Below are 13,355 nucleotides of genomic sequence, written 5' to 3' on the forward strand. Positions count from 1 at the left end.
AATGCCATCACGTATTACCCTGACTATTGTCACACAGTAACATAAATTGGCCTACAAAGACAGCCAGGAGAAACTACATTTTACAAAACTTTATTGAAAAAGGTTTCAATTGTTTTTGGACAAAAAAAGGTCTATGCATCTTCATTAACCTATGAAAAAAAATCACAAACATCTGCAATATTTAAATTTCAGTATCTTTGCACGTTTTGTAGGTCTGTCATAACTAGTCATTTTTTAGTAGTGTTTGGTCACGATTATCAAACTCCAATCTCTAACCTACTGTACAGTATACACAGAACCAACGTACCAGTCGGACAAAACACATGGTGATGGAACACGTATTGTGCATAGAAAAGAGAGGCAAGAAAGGAGGATACCTAGTCAGTTCCACAACTGAATGGATTCACCCGAAATGTGTCTTCCACATTTAACAAATATCAGAATAATAATAGTGATTTATTTCAGCTTTATTTCTTTCATCACATTCCCAGTGGGTCAGAAGTTTACACACACTCAATTAGCATTTGGTAGCATTGCCTTTAAATTGTTTTGGGTCAAACATTTTGGGTAGCCTTCCACAAGCTTCCCACAATAAGTTGGGTGAATCGTGGCCCATTCCTCCTGACAGAGCTGGTGTAACTGAGTCATGTTTGTATGTCTCCTTGCTCGCACACGCCTTTTCTATTTTGCCCACGCATTTTCTATGGGATTGTGGTCAAGGCTTTGTGATGGCCACATCAATTCCTTGACTTTGTTGTCCTTAAGCCATTTTCCCACAACTTTGGAAGTATGCTTGGGGTCATTGTCCATTTAGAAGACCCATTTGCGACCAAGCTTTAACTTCCTGACTGATGTCTTGAGATGTTGCTTCAATATATCCACATAATTTCCCCATCTCATGATGCCATCTACTTTGTGAAGTGCACCAGTCCCTCCTGCAGCAAAGCACCCCCACATCATGATGCTGCCACCCCAGTGCTTCACGGCTGGGATGGTGTTCTTCGGCTTGCAAGCCTCCCCCTTTTTCCTCCAAACATAACGATGGTCATTACGGCCAAACAGTTCTATTTGTGTTTCATCAGACCAGAGGACATTTCTCCAAAAAGTACAATCTTTGTCCGCATGTGCAGTTGTAACCCGTAGTGAGCAGTGGCTTCTTCCTTGCTAAGCCACCTTTCAGGTTATGTCTATATAGGACTCATTTTACTGTGGATATAGATACTTTTGTACCCGTTTCCTCCAGCATCTTCACATGGTCCTTTGCTGTTGTTCTGGGATCGAGTTGCACTTTTCGCACCAAAGTACGTTCATCTCTAGAAGACCGAACATGTCTCCTTCCTGAGCGGTATGACGGCTGCGTGGTCCCATGGTGTTTATACTTGCGTACTATTGTTTGCACAGATGAACGTGGTACCTTCAGGCATTTGTAAATTGCTCCCAAGGATGAACCAGACTTGTGGAGGTCTACAATTTTTCTCTCTCTGAGGTCTTGGCTGATTTCTTTAGATTTTTCCATGATGTCAAGTAAAGAGGCACTGAGTTTTAAGATGTGGATGTATTTCAAGGCCTACCTCCAATTGACTCAAAAACCTCTGTCCCACTGGAATTGTGATACAGTGAATTATAAATTAAATAATCTGTCTGTAAACAATTGTTGGAAAATTGCTTGTGTTATGCACAAATTAGATGTCCTAACCGACTTGCCAAAACTATAGTTTGTTAGCAAGAAATTTGTGGAGTGGTTGAAAAATGAGTTTTAATGACTCCAACCTAAGTGTATGGACACTTCTGATTTCAACTGTACTATAATACATGTCTAATAGACGGACTAGTCGTCTACCTAATAGAGGAGTCTAATGAGATTTTTATCCACTGGCTTTTTACTAATACAGAAAACTCATCAATACATTAAGAGAATGAGAGGTTGTGCACAATTCAAAATGACACCACCCTTAGTGAACCACACACTCAACTTCACAACAAACTCATTTAGGTGAGAAGATAAAAACACAAACACGCAGACATAGTTTTGTCATTTGAGAGGAACATAATAAATACATTGAGTCTTACTGACATTTTAGAGCTGGGTAGCGGTGTAAAAATATATATACAAAACGTAATAATTCCAACACTATCAATAATTAAAAACTAAAAAGACGCCTTTAATAGCCTCTTGTCTTAATGTCATCGATTAGCTTTCTGTAATAAAAATGTATCCCGTCTTCAGACACATCTACATATTCATCCTTGTCTTGTCAATCTTTGGATTGTATTTGGAAAATAAGATGTATTTTCTGCACATCACATCTATTGTATAGGGATCAGTTTTCTGGGGCATTAATGGTGGTTAGTCATGGAGAACATTTTACATATCATTTTTTAATTCTTCAACCTGACCAATGTCTCTGAAACTCTCATTCATCTTTCTTAATTTCTCTCTGTCCATCATCACCATTATGTCAATCATCTCCAAATCTCTGTCTTTCTTCATCTTAAACTCACTCAATCCTTTCCTCCAGAAATGGTCCCCTCTTGCTACAAAAAGCCCTGCTTTGTCTCTCTTCATGAGTTGGTCAGTCTGGTGTTCCCTCCCTCTATGGTATATCTGCCTGTTTCGTCCTGCCTCGCGTACACAAAAACAGATATGGGATGAATTACATGCTCCCCACAAGCCAGTTTCATTTTGAGATGAGATATATGCAAAAGCCCATAGTTTGGGTCACCCACATACGCAACAGAAAACAGCATGTTCAAAGTGGGAGCTGACCCATTTCCAGTAATGTGTCACTGAGGCTGTGTTGAGATAAACAATCTGTCCTCAAGCTCCTAAAGATGGAGGACAGACCTTACCATGCAATTACTCTGGGAGTGGTCTTTCTTTCCTTCCCCAAAATGTTAGTTTTTCAGATTCAGAATAGAACTCATTGGACAGGGCCAGACCCACTGTGCTGTGCATACAGTGCACATAGAGCAACCAGTGTTGTCCAATAGCAACGAATGTATTTTTCTTTGTTTTTTCTCTCTAGTGCTTTTGCCTTCCTCAAAGCATTCCTGTACATGTTAATGTAACTGCGGCACTGGCGGTCCCAAGTACCACGCCCACGTGTTGGTCATGCAAATCAAATCAACCATATGTTGCCAGCTGGGTACAGCGCCCTGTGGTGTGGTGGTCTCTTTGGGGTATAATTTCCTTCATGAAGCGTTAAAAGCAGCTAGGAAGTTTCAAATGGTCAGAAACAGAAAGGACGTGGTCCAGTACAGTGAAGACCAGCCTAGCGGTGCCAGACCAGGCATCCTGTGGTTTAGCAGGAAGAAAAGTTTGTGTACAGTACTGAGGCCTGCCACTACAATAACGGCTCCTAGACACAGCCGTACTCATACCATACAGTCTGAGGGTCGTTGTTGGGGTCTGGGGAGGCGGAGTTGCTCCTGGGGTGCTCCTCTGTGCTGCAGCTCAGCCCCCCTCCTCCTCCCCCCACCTCTGTTTTCTTCAGCAGCGGGCAGTCAGCCTGGAGCCTCGCATCCCCCTCCTGTGGCTCCTCCAGCCTCAGAGCCGGCGCTGCCCTCAACATGGCAACCTCCCCACAGTGGTTCTGCTGGCGGGTGGGCTGTCCTTGTGGCTGCAGTCCGGAGCTGGGGCTGTTGTTCCTGGGGGTGGAGCCTGGTGTTGTTCTCCCTCCGTAGCACTTGGGCTGCAGGGACAGGGAGGATGAGTGGTGCTGGGGAGGGGCCAGGTTAAGAGGTTCCTCTTTGGGTGGAGCCAGAGACAGTCTGCGGGGGTCGATGTCCAAGGGTCCTGCTAACCTGGCAGACTGGGGGCGCTCCCTGGCCGTGGCTCCAGCCCCAGGCCTCCTGACCACCCCATCCCCACCACCTCGGCTGGGCGAGCCTCCTGCCTCCATGTCTGACCTACCTGGACCATTGGAGCGCAGCAGGTCAGCGGAGGCCAGGCTGAAGGTTCGAGACAAACTGCTGCTGCCCAGACCTCCTCCATAGGTTGCAAAGGGTCCCAGGGGTAAAGGCCGCCCCCCTGTCCCTAGCCCGTTGCTGGTCCGGTTGGGTAGGGTCTGTGAGTGGGACTGGGGCATGGAGGTGGATCCCTCTTGTAGCAGGACACTGGGCTTGACACACTGGCCTGGTTTGGAGGTCCTGCCTGGCCCCTCACCAGCCCGGTGGAGGTCTGTGTCTCTCTTCACAGTGGGTGTAACATAGCTGGTGGGGGTCTTGGCTCCATCTCTCAGAGGAGAAGGCCGACAAAGGGTGGATCTCTCTCTCTGTTCTAATGGGTTGAAGTAGTCCGCCACCAGATCTTCCCGACTGCCTGACAGCACCTGAGGGGAGGGAGAAGGGAGACAGAAACAGTACGTAGACAGGTTCATCAAGGAAATAAACCCTCATCACCCAGGGAGGGAGTCCATCCAGAGCTATAACTCTCCATGCTCAAATTCCTGGATTACTGTACAGACAACATCAGACTGATCCAATCATGTTTGTTTAGATGGTGTGCGTTAAACAGCATTAAAGATTCCCCGGCTCACTGCTCGCAGGGATAACAGCAAATGAGACGATAAGAAAACTAATTTAAGAAATCCTTTTATAAACAAGGTGAAGTATTGATTTGGTCTCACCTACCTGCATCATTAAGAATACAGGTACTGAGGGGCCACCCGGGTGGTTGCAGTGGTCTAATGCACTGCATCGCAGTGCTAGCTGTGCCACCAGAGATTCTGGGTTCGCTCATGGGGCGGCGCACAATTGGCCCAGCGTCGTTTGGGGTTAGGGAGGGTTTGGCCGGCAGGGATATCCTTGTCTCATCGCGCACTGGCGACTCCTGTGGCAGGCCGGGCACAGTGCACGCTGACCAGGTCGCTAGGTGTTTCCTCCGACACATTGGTGCGGCTGGCTTCCGGGTTGGATGTGCGTTGTGTCAAGAAGCAGTGTGGTTTGGTTGGGTTGTGTTTCGGAGGACCTCTCGACCTTCGCCTCCCCCGAGTCCGTACGGGAGTTGCAGCGATGAGACAAGACAGTAAATACTACTAATTGGGGAGAAAAAGGGGGGAAAAAATAATAAAAAATACAGGGACTGTGAGAACGCCACTGCTCAGGTATCAATCAATACAGCACTTTGGGAACAGCATTTTTGGAACAATGGGAGTGTTTAGGCATCAACAGGGCTCAATCAAATTTAGTTAAGCGTCTTAATTAGATTTAGTGTTTTAAGTGGTTAGAGGGGCACAAAACAATCAGATTGGTCAATGCATTCAGAGAGATAGAAAGAGAGCAAGGCATTGAAATCTCTTTCTCAAGGGGCTTTATTGGCATGGGAAATGTTTACATTGCCAAAGCAAGTGAAATAGATAAACAAAAGTGAAATAAACAATAAAAATGAACAGTAAACATTACTCACAAAAGTTTCAAAAGAATAAAGACATTTCAAATGTCATATTATGTCTATATACAGGGTTGTAACGATGTGCAAATACAATACCAGTCAAACGTTTGGACACATCTACTCATTCAAGGGTTTTTCTTTATTTAAAAAAAATTCTACATTGTAGAATAATAGTGAAGACATTAAATAACACCTATGGAATCATGTAGTAACCAAAAAAGGTGTTCAACAAATACAAATATATTTTATATTTGAGATTCTTCAAAGTAGCCACCCTTTGCCTCGATGACATCTTTGCATACTCTTGGCACTCAACCAGCTTCACCTGGAATGCTTTTCCAACTGTCTTGAAGGAGTTTCCACATATGTTGAGAACTTGTTGGCTGCTTTTCCTTCACCCTGCTGTCCAACTCATCCCAAACCATCTCAATTGGGTTGAGGTTGGGTGATTGTGGAGGCCAGGTCATCTGATGCAGCACTCCATCACTCTCCTTCTTGATCAAATAGCCCTGACACAGGCTGGAGGTGTGTTGGGTCATTGTCCTGTTGAAAAACAAATGATAGTCCCACTAAGCGCAACCCAGATGGGATAGCGTAACGCTGCGGAATGCTGTGGTAGCCATGCTGGTTAAGTGTGCCTTGAATTCTAAATAAATCACAGACATCACCATCACACCTCGTCCATGCTTCACGGTGGCAACCACACATGGAGATCATCCGTTCACCTACTCTGCTTCTCACAAAGACACGGCAGTTGGAACCAAAAATCTCAAATTTGGACTCATTCGACCAAAGAAAATATTTCCACTGGTCAAATGTCCATTGCTCGTGTTTCTTGGCCCAGGCAAGTCTCTTCTTATTATTGGTATCCTTTAGTAGTGGTTTCTTTACAGCAATCCAACCATGAAGGCCTCTGAACAGTTGATGTTTAGATGTGTCTGCTACTTGAACTCTGAAGCATTTATTTGGGCTGCAATTTCTGAGGACGGTAACGCTAATGAACTTATCCTCTGCAGCAGAGTCCTCATGAGAGCCAGTTACATCATAGCACTTGATAGTTTCTTAAAGTGCAGTTGCAACAACTTTCAAAGTCCTTGAAATGTTCAAGATTGACTGACCTTCATGTCTTAAAGTAATGATGGTCTGTCATTTCTCTTTGCTTAATTGAGCTGTTCTTGCATTAATGTGGACTTGGTCTTTTACCAAATAGGCCCATCTTCTGTATACCACCCCTACCTTGTCCCAACACAACTGATTGGCTCATACGCATTCAGGAAAGACATTCCACAAATGAACTTCAATCAAGGCACACCTGTTAATTGAGGACTACCTCATGACACTGGTTGAGAGAATGACAAGAGTGTGCAAAGCTGTCAAGGCAAAGGGTGGCTACTTTGAAGAATATCAAATATAAATATATTTGGATTTGTTTAACACTTTTTTGGTTCCTACATGATTCCATATGTGTTATTTCATAGTTGTGATGTCTTCACTATTATTCTATAACGGTAGACTTGAAAGAGTAGGTGTTGTCCAAACATTTGACTGGTAATGTAGTTAAAGTACAAAAGGAAATTTCTCTCATTTCCTTTTGAATTCTTTGCCAAATTTAAAATGTTACTGTTTAGATTAATTTAATAGAGTTAGGTTTGCTCTATACAAAATTAGCATACCCCCAGAGTCCCTTCCCTGTTTCACACCTGGTAGTTTGGTGGATGGGACTACTACCTCAGGCCTTGGATATTCTAGGATGAGTGCTCTCGCTCTCTCAAAAACGTGCTTTACATGGCATCACTCACCACAGAACTAGACCTTACCTTATATCTGAAACTGGGGACTTAAAGAGAGAAACCTGTTCAGTATTCCTCATTTGCAGATGTAAAAAACAAACTTAGTTCAGACCATTCATATTTTAGAGGCTCTTTTTGGGAGATAGTTAAATAATTCAGCCAACCTAGACTAAATTATTGCACATCATAATTTAAAACATGAGATTTGGCCATAAGAAGCCAAAACGCCTTCATCCATTTCCATATGACACTGTATGCTTATAGTGGCTGGTGAAATTTAACAACCCAGAATATGTGTCAAATAAAACTACTGGCCATATCCACAACGCCATTCATGCCAACCCCCCCATACATCACTTTATGGCATAGTATGTGCCAGATCTTCCAGTTGTTGATGAATATTTTTAGCCATACTAAGCTAGTACCCCTACATCCCAAACCCTTCATCCATCTCCCCATGACACATTATCTCTCTATGCTTACAGTGGTTGGCACATGTGTGTGTGTCAATGCTTACAGTGGGTGGTGACAGGGTGATGCTCTCTTCCAGGAACTCTTCCAAGGTGACCATCTCGCTGCCAGGGGAGGAGGTCCGATGGCTGCCAGGCCGGGGTGCACTCCTCTGGACCGGGGTGTGGGCGTGTGCGTCGTAAGTGACAATGGCGCTCCAGGGGAGGGTCAGGGAGTGGGACACGTCGTGACTAAGGCCCACTACGTCATCACTGGACAGACTGGCAGAACGGTCCTGCAGGTGCTCCAGGGAATCTGGATGGACAGAGGGAGGTAGAGATAGATAACTGCAGAAAATTACTTCATTAAGTCCGTAGTTGGGGATAGTACCAAAAAGCAGGCTAAAATAGAGGTTGGAGATATGCTTAGTGTAACATCAAGTCTGGTATAGAAAGCAAAGATTGTTAAAAATAAAAAATCTATTGAATAGGTACTTTGCAGGGTTTGCAGATAGGAATAGATGCTGGTTGTACCTTTACAGTTGACAGGGGAGTTGCTGCTGGAGGTGTTGCGACTGAGCTCAGCAGAGCCTGGTCGATAACCTGCAGAGAAAGAAATGGTGGGGACTACATTTTCACTATGGTCAGAGAGGTAAGGGAGAGAAAGAATGGATAAGAAAAAAAGAGATTGAGCAAGAATGAAAGAAACCTAGTGAGAGGGACACAGAGCCGTCATGTATTGATCATCCTTGTTCTTTACCTGCGTTTCCATGGACAAGATGAGCATCAGGGGAGTGAACCCGAGAGTCGTCCTCATAGATGAAACCTGCAGAGGACACAGACAGGAAAGGGGGAAGTGAGAGTTACTCATTCACGTCATCACACATTTAAAGAGCGATAAAGGTATGTGTTATGAGTCATTGGTCTTAACAGACATTTCCCCACAACTTTACCACATCATTGCACCAACATCTCTTATTAACTGTTCCTGTCCCACTTTACAACTGAAAGTGTGCAGACTGAAAGGCCGGGTAGTGTAAAGGGCGATTAAGGGTAATCTCCAAGCTGTAGGAAAAAAACTAAAACGTATTTAAACACAGTAGGAAGTGATCCACCTGTATTTCAAGTATAGCTCATAAATTTAAAGATTTTCATTTTACATGAGCATAGCCATAAGCTTATGTCTCTCCACACGCTTCAACCCTATATGACAGCCTATAGATAAACTATAGATAGTCGACTTAGTATCTATATACTGAATCCAAATGTTGCTCCTGTATAATATCATGTAGAAACTGGCTCTGCAAGATGATGTAGTCTAAAACCACAAGGCTCCTTCCTGTAAGTGTTTGTGTATCTATTCCCCAGTTGATGGGACAAGGTTCTGAGATTCGACCAGAAGGTTTCAAGAAAAGTAAACAAACTTTCCATTAGACCGCGACTGTGATTATTGACTGAGGACAGCAGAATTATTCCATTAGAAAGCACTGAACACTGACTGTCAGCCAGATTTTTCAGCACTGTGTAAACAATGCATTCTGGGGGATTAGGGATTTAAGTCACCTGTTTGGTGTTATTCTAGAACACCAGCTAGGTTTCTATCCAATTGGCGACAGAATGTCATGCAAATATTTAAAAAAAGATGCGCATTTCCAAAGGGGTTTCCATCAAACGGACTTGTTGCAGATAAAATGCTGTGCATGAATACGTAGTGCACATACAAATCACTTTTGTGATGAAGTTTCCATGTACTGAATAACGTTTATTTAACCCTTATTTTACCAGGTAAATGAGAACACATTCTCATTTACAGCAACAACATGGGTAATGGTTACAGAGAACAAGGGGCATTAAAAGCAGAAGTTCAATGTGTTTCCAATTGCATTTTCAACTCTCGCAATGGGTTTGTTACAAAATAGGTTGCAGTAAAATTGCAAACTTGCCCAATCTGCCACAAAACTGTATGGAAACCTGGTTAATGACTTTAAGTAGAGGCTGAAGCAAATTTGTTTCATGACATAGAACGGACATAATGCGGGCCTATACTATGTCATGGTCATTGAAGATGGCAGTGCATGGGCATTGGGCCCAATGTACCTTTGGGCCTGCGTCCAGGCCTGGAGCTGGGTGTCAGGCCTGAGGTGGAGGTGTGGTTGGCGGGGATGGAGTGAGCAGCAGCCCCCACTAGCTCCACACCTCTCCGTCTGGCGTACAGCTCCTCAGTGCCATTCACACCCTCTCTGCTGCCCCCTGAAGCACGGAACAGCTCCCTGCCTCTGGACACTCCACTGTCGTTTAGTGCTAGGGAAACAAACAACAGAGTATCTATGATGGTACCACATCCTTCCGAAACAAACCCCATTCTGTACACAGCATACGCATTTGAGCTGGAGGCTGCTGAACAGTGGACACAGTTAGGGCAGGTGGACTATACATTTGTTAAAACAGAGAAGGGTTACCGTCAGCAAAAGCTTTCTAAGGGAACAAGTTAACTCCTGGCCTTTGGCGTGTTTACTACGGTACACTGATATACAGTAGTCTCAATTATCACTTCTTTAGTCAGACCTTTCCAAATGACAAGGTACGTACAACAATGGTTTTCAGAGGCATTTTGGACCTACCAATGTTGCTATCCGATTAGTCATAATGAAAGTATATTAGGCTAAATCCAATTTTAGTTATTCAGGCTGAACCTTGGCCTGCTGAGACAGAGTAGAACACTGACAGTTCTACTTCAACAGGAAGTGAAGGCCTTGGCAGTTTCCTGTCTGATTCGATCTCAGAAGAGAACTACTTCTCTGACAAAGTTCAGTGTGTCAAATCGGAGGGCCTGTTATCCGGACCTCTGGCAGTCCCTATGGGGGTGCCACAGGGTTCAATTCTCGGGCTGACTCTCTTCTCTGTATACATCAATGATGTCGCACTTGCTGCTGGTGATTCTCTGATCTACCTCTACGCAGACGACACCATTCTGGATACTTCTGGCCCTTCTTTGGACGCTGTGTTAACTAACCTCCAGATGCCATACAACACTCCTTCCGTGGCCTCCAACTGCTCTTAAATGCAAGTAAAACTAAATGCATGCTCTTCAACCGGTCGCTGCCCGCACCTGCCCACCCATCCAGCATCACTACTCTGGACGGTTTGGACTTAGAACTAGGAATAACTAGCTGTCTGGTTAGACTGTAAACTCTCCTTCCAGACTCACATTAAGCATCTCCAATCCAAAATTAAATCTAGAATTGGCTTCCTATTTTTCAACAAAGCATCCTTCACTCATGCTGCCAAACATACCCTCGTAAAGCTGACCATCCTACCGATCCTCGACTTCGGCGATGTCATTTACAAAATAGCCTCCAACACTCTACTCAGCAAATTGGATGCAGTCCACCACAGTGCCATCCGTTTTGTCACCAAAGTCCCATATACTACCCACCACTGCGACCTGTACGCTCTCGTTGGCTGGCACTCGCTTCATACTCGTCGCCAAACCCACTGGCTCCAGGTCATCTACAAGTCTCTGCTAGGTAAAGCCCCGCCTTAGCTCACTGGTCACCATAGAAGCACCCACCTGTAGCACGCGCTCCAGCAGGTATATCTCACTAGTCACGCCCAAAGCCAATTCCTCCTTTGGCCACATTTCCTTCCAGTTCTATGCTGCCAATGACTAAAACAAACTTTAAAAAAATCACTGAAGCAGGAGACTCATATCTCCCTCACCAGCTGTAAGAGCAGCTTACCGATCATTGCACCTGAACATAGCCCATCCAACTAACTCATCCCCATACTGTATTTATTTATCTTGCTCCTTTGCACCCCAGTATCTCTAATTGCACATTCATCTTCTGCACATCAATCACTCCAGTGTCTAATTGGTATATTGTAATTACTTTGCCACCATGACCTATTTATTTGCCTTACCTCCCTTATCTTACCTAATTTGCACACACTGTATATAGATTTTCTTCAACTGTAGTATTGACTGTATGTTTTGTTTATTCCATGTGTGTTGTTGTATGTGTCGAACTGCTTTGCTTTATTCTTGGCAAGGTCGCAGTTGTAAATGAGAACTTATTCTCTACTAGCCTACCTGGTTAAACAAAGGTGAAATACATTTTTAAAAAGAGAGTGCATTGATACGCTAACAGACAGCAGTGCCTCAGTCAGTAGGGTGTCTGGTAGGCTCATGGCTGGCCAAAGCCTTTAATTCCCTTCCCTGCTCCCTCGCTCCCTCAGTCAAGCATGAGATTGGTCATTGATTCAAAGCGTACCATGTTTAGTAGTCGCAGACATCAATAGATCCAATAGAACAGTTATTCTGTATTTTAGCACAGCCATTGTCAAGGTGGGCTGAGCGAGAGGATGACAAGAATGGTGTGGAGGGAAAAGAGATGGATGGTGATGGTAAAAAAAAAAGCATGGCAGCGAGTGACAGACACACGGCACACAAGAGTACAGGATATGGAATAAAGGAAGATGTGAGATTGTGGTGTTTGGGTGGGAGACAAGGAGAGTCAGGGAGAGTATAGTGCTAGCTGGAGGCAGTCATTATCACCAATGCAACACAGGATAACGCTTAACAGGCAACCTAAACACTCAATCACTCCCTAAGTGGTATTTATATCACTCTGGGGGGGAAGTAGAAATCCTTTGAACAGCAGTAAATATTGCAGATTGCCCCATCAAGTAATTCTCCTCGCAACATTCCTCCACCCATGTGGAACATGGGATTGATACTGGCTGCCAGATTAAGAGACAGAGCAGACATATTAACTGCCTTTATTGGGATGGTAGGCATCGCTCTTCCTAGTTGCCCACTTTACATGATTAAACATATCAGGTGACACACAGATATCTCATTATCACAGAAGTAGGCAAAGCTGCTGGCTGGCTGCAGTAAGGGGGGTCTCCAATCCCAATCAAGGCTACTTACTGCAGGGTCTACCCAGAGTGGAGTGCCTGGTGTGAGGCTGGAGGCCTCAAACTAGCCTGTTCAGTTCAGAGTTCAGTGTGTGTGTTGTGTGTGTGTGAGAGAGAGAGAGACAGTGTATGTTGTGATGGGAGGAAAGCTTGATAAGTGTGTATGTGTGCATTACGACATCTGTTTTCTGTAAGGAAATAATGACAGAGGGCCAAAAAGTAAAGATGATAAAAGAACAGATAAAGATGATAAAAGACAGATAAAAGAAGGGGTTAAATAAAGAGGAATGAGTGGAGATGGTGGTGTTATAAAGAGGAATGAGTGGAGATGGTGGTGTTATGAAGAGGATTGAGTGGAGATGGTGGTGTTATAAAGAGGAATGAGTGGAGATGGTGGTGTTATGAAGAGGAATGAGTGGAGATGGTGGTGTAATAAAGAGGAATGAGTGGAGATGGTGGTGTTATAAAGAGGAATGAGTGGAGATGGTGGTGTTATGAAGAGGAATGAGTGGAGATGGTGGTGTTATGAAGAGGAATGAGTGAAGATGGTGGTGTTATGAAGAGGAATGAGTGAAGATGGTGGTGTTATAAAGAGGAATGAGTGGAGATGGTGGTGTTATGAAGAGGAATGAGTGGAGATGGTGGTGTTATAAAGAGGAATGAGTGGAGATGGTGGTGTTATAAAGAGGAATGAGTGGAGATGGTGGTGTTATGAAGAGCAATGAGTGGAGATGGTGGTGTTATAAAGAGGAATGAGTGGAGATGGTGGTGTTATAAAGAGGAATGAGTGGAGATGGTGGTGTT

General features: G+C 44.2%; 1 protein-coding gene across 1 annotated transcript in view; it reads right to left on the reverse strand.

The window, feature by feature from the left end:
- Positions 1–74: 74 nt before the first annotated feature.
- LOC118368151 (protein Daple-like) overlaps positions 75–13,355 on the reverse strand; it is a 112,182-nt gene continuing 98,901 nt past the window's right edge. The window contains exons 29-33 of the mRNA XM_052495661.1: positions 9,729–9,932; positions 8,392–8,457; positions 8,166–8,234; positions 7,700–7,947; positions 75–4,331 (exon numbers count right to left, since the gene is read on the reverse strand). Of these exons, the coding sequence (XP_052351621.1) occupies positions 3,360–4,331; positions 7,700–7,947; positions 8,166–8,234; positions 8,392–8,457; positions 9,729–9,932 (1,559 nt within the window). The 3' untranslated portion in view covers positions 75–3,359. The remainder of the gene's footprint in view (positions 4,332–7,699; positions 7,948–8,165; positions 8,235–8,391; positions 8,458–9,728; positions 9,933–13,355) is intronic.

The sequence above is a fragment of the Oncorhynchus keta genome, chromosome 35 (genome assembly GCF_023373465.1).
Source record: "Oncorhynchus keta strain PuntledgeMale-10-30-2019 chromosome 35, Oket_V2, whole genome shotgun sequence".
In the NCBI taxonomy this organism is placed as follows: domain Eukaryota; kingdom Metazoa; phylum Chordata; class Actinopteri; order Salmoniformes; family Salmonidae; genus Oncorhynchus; species Oncorhynchus keta.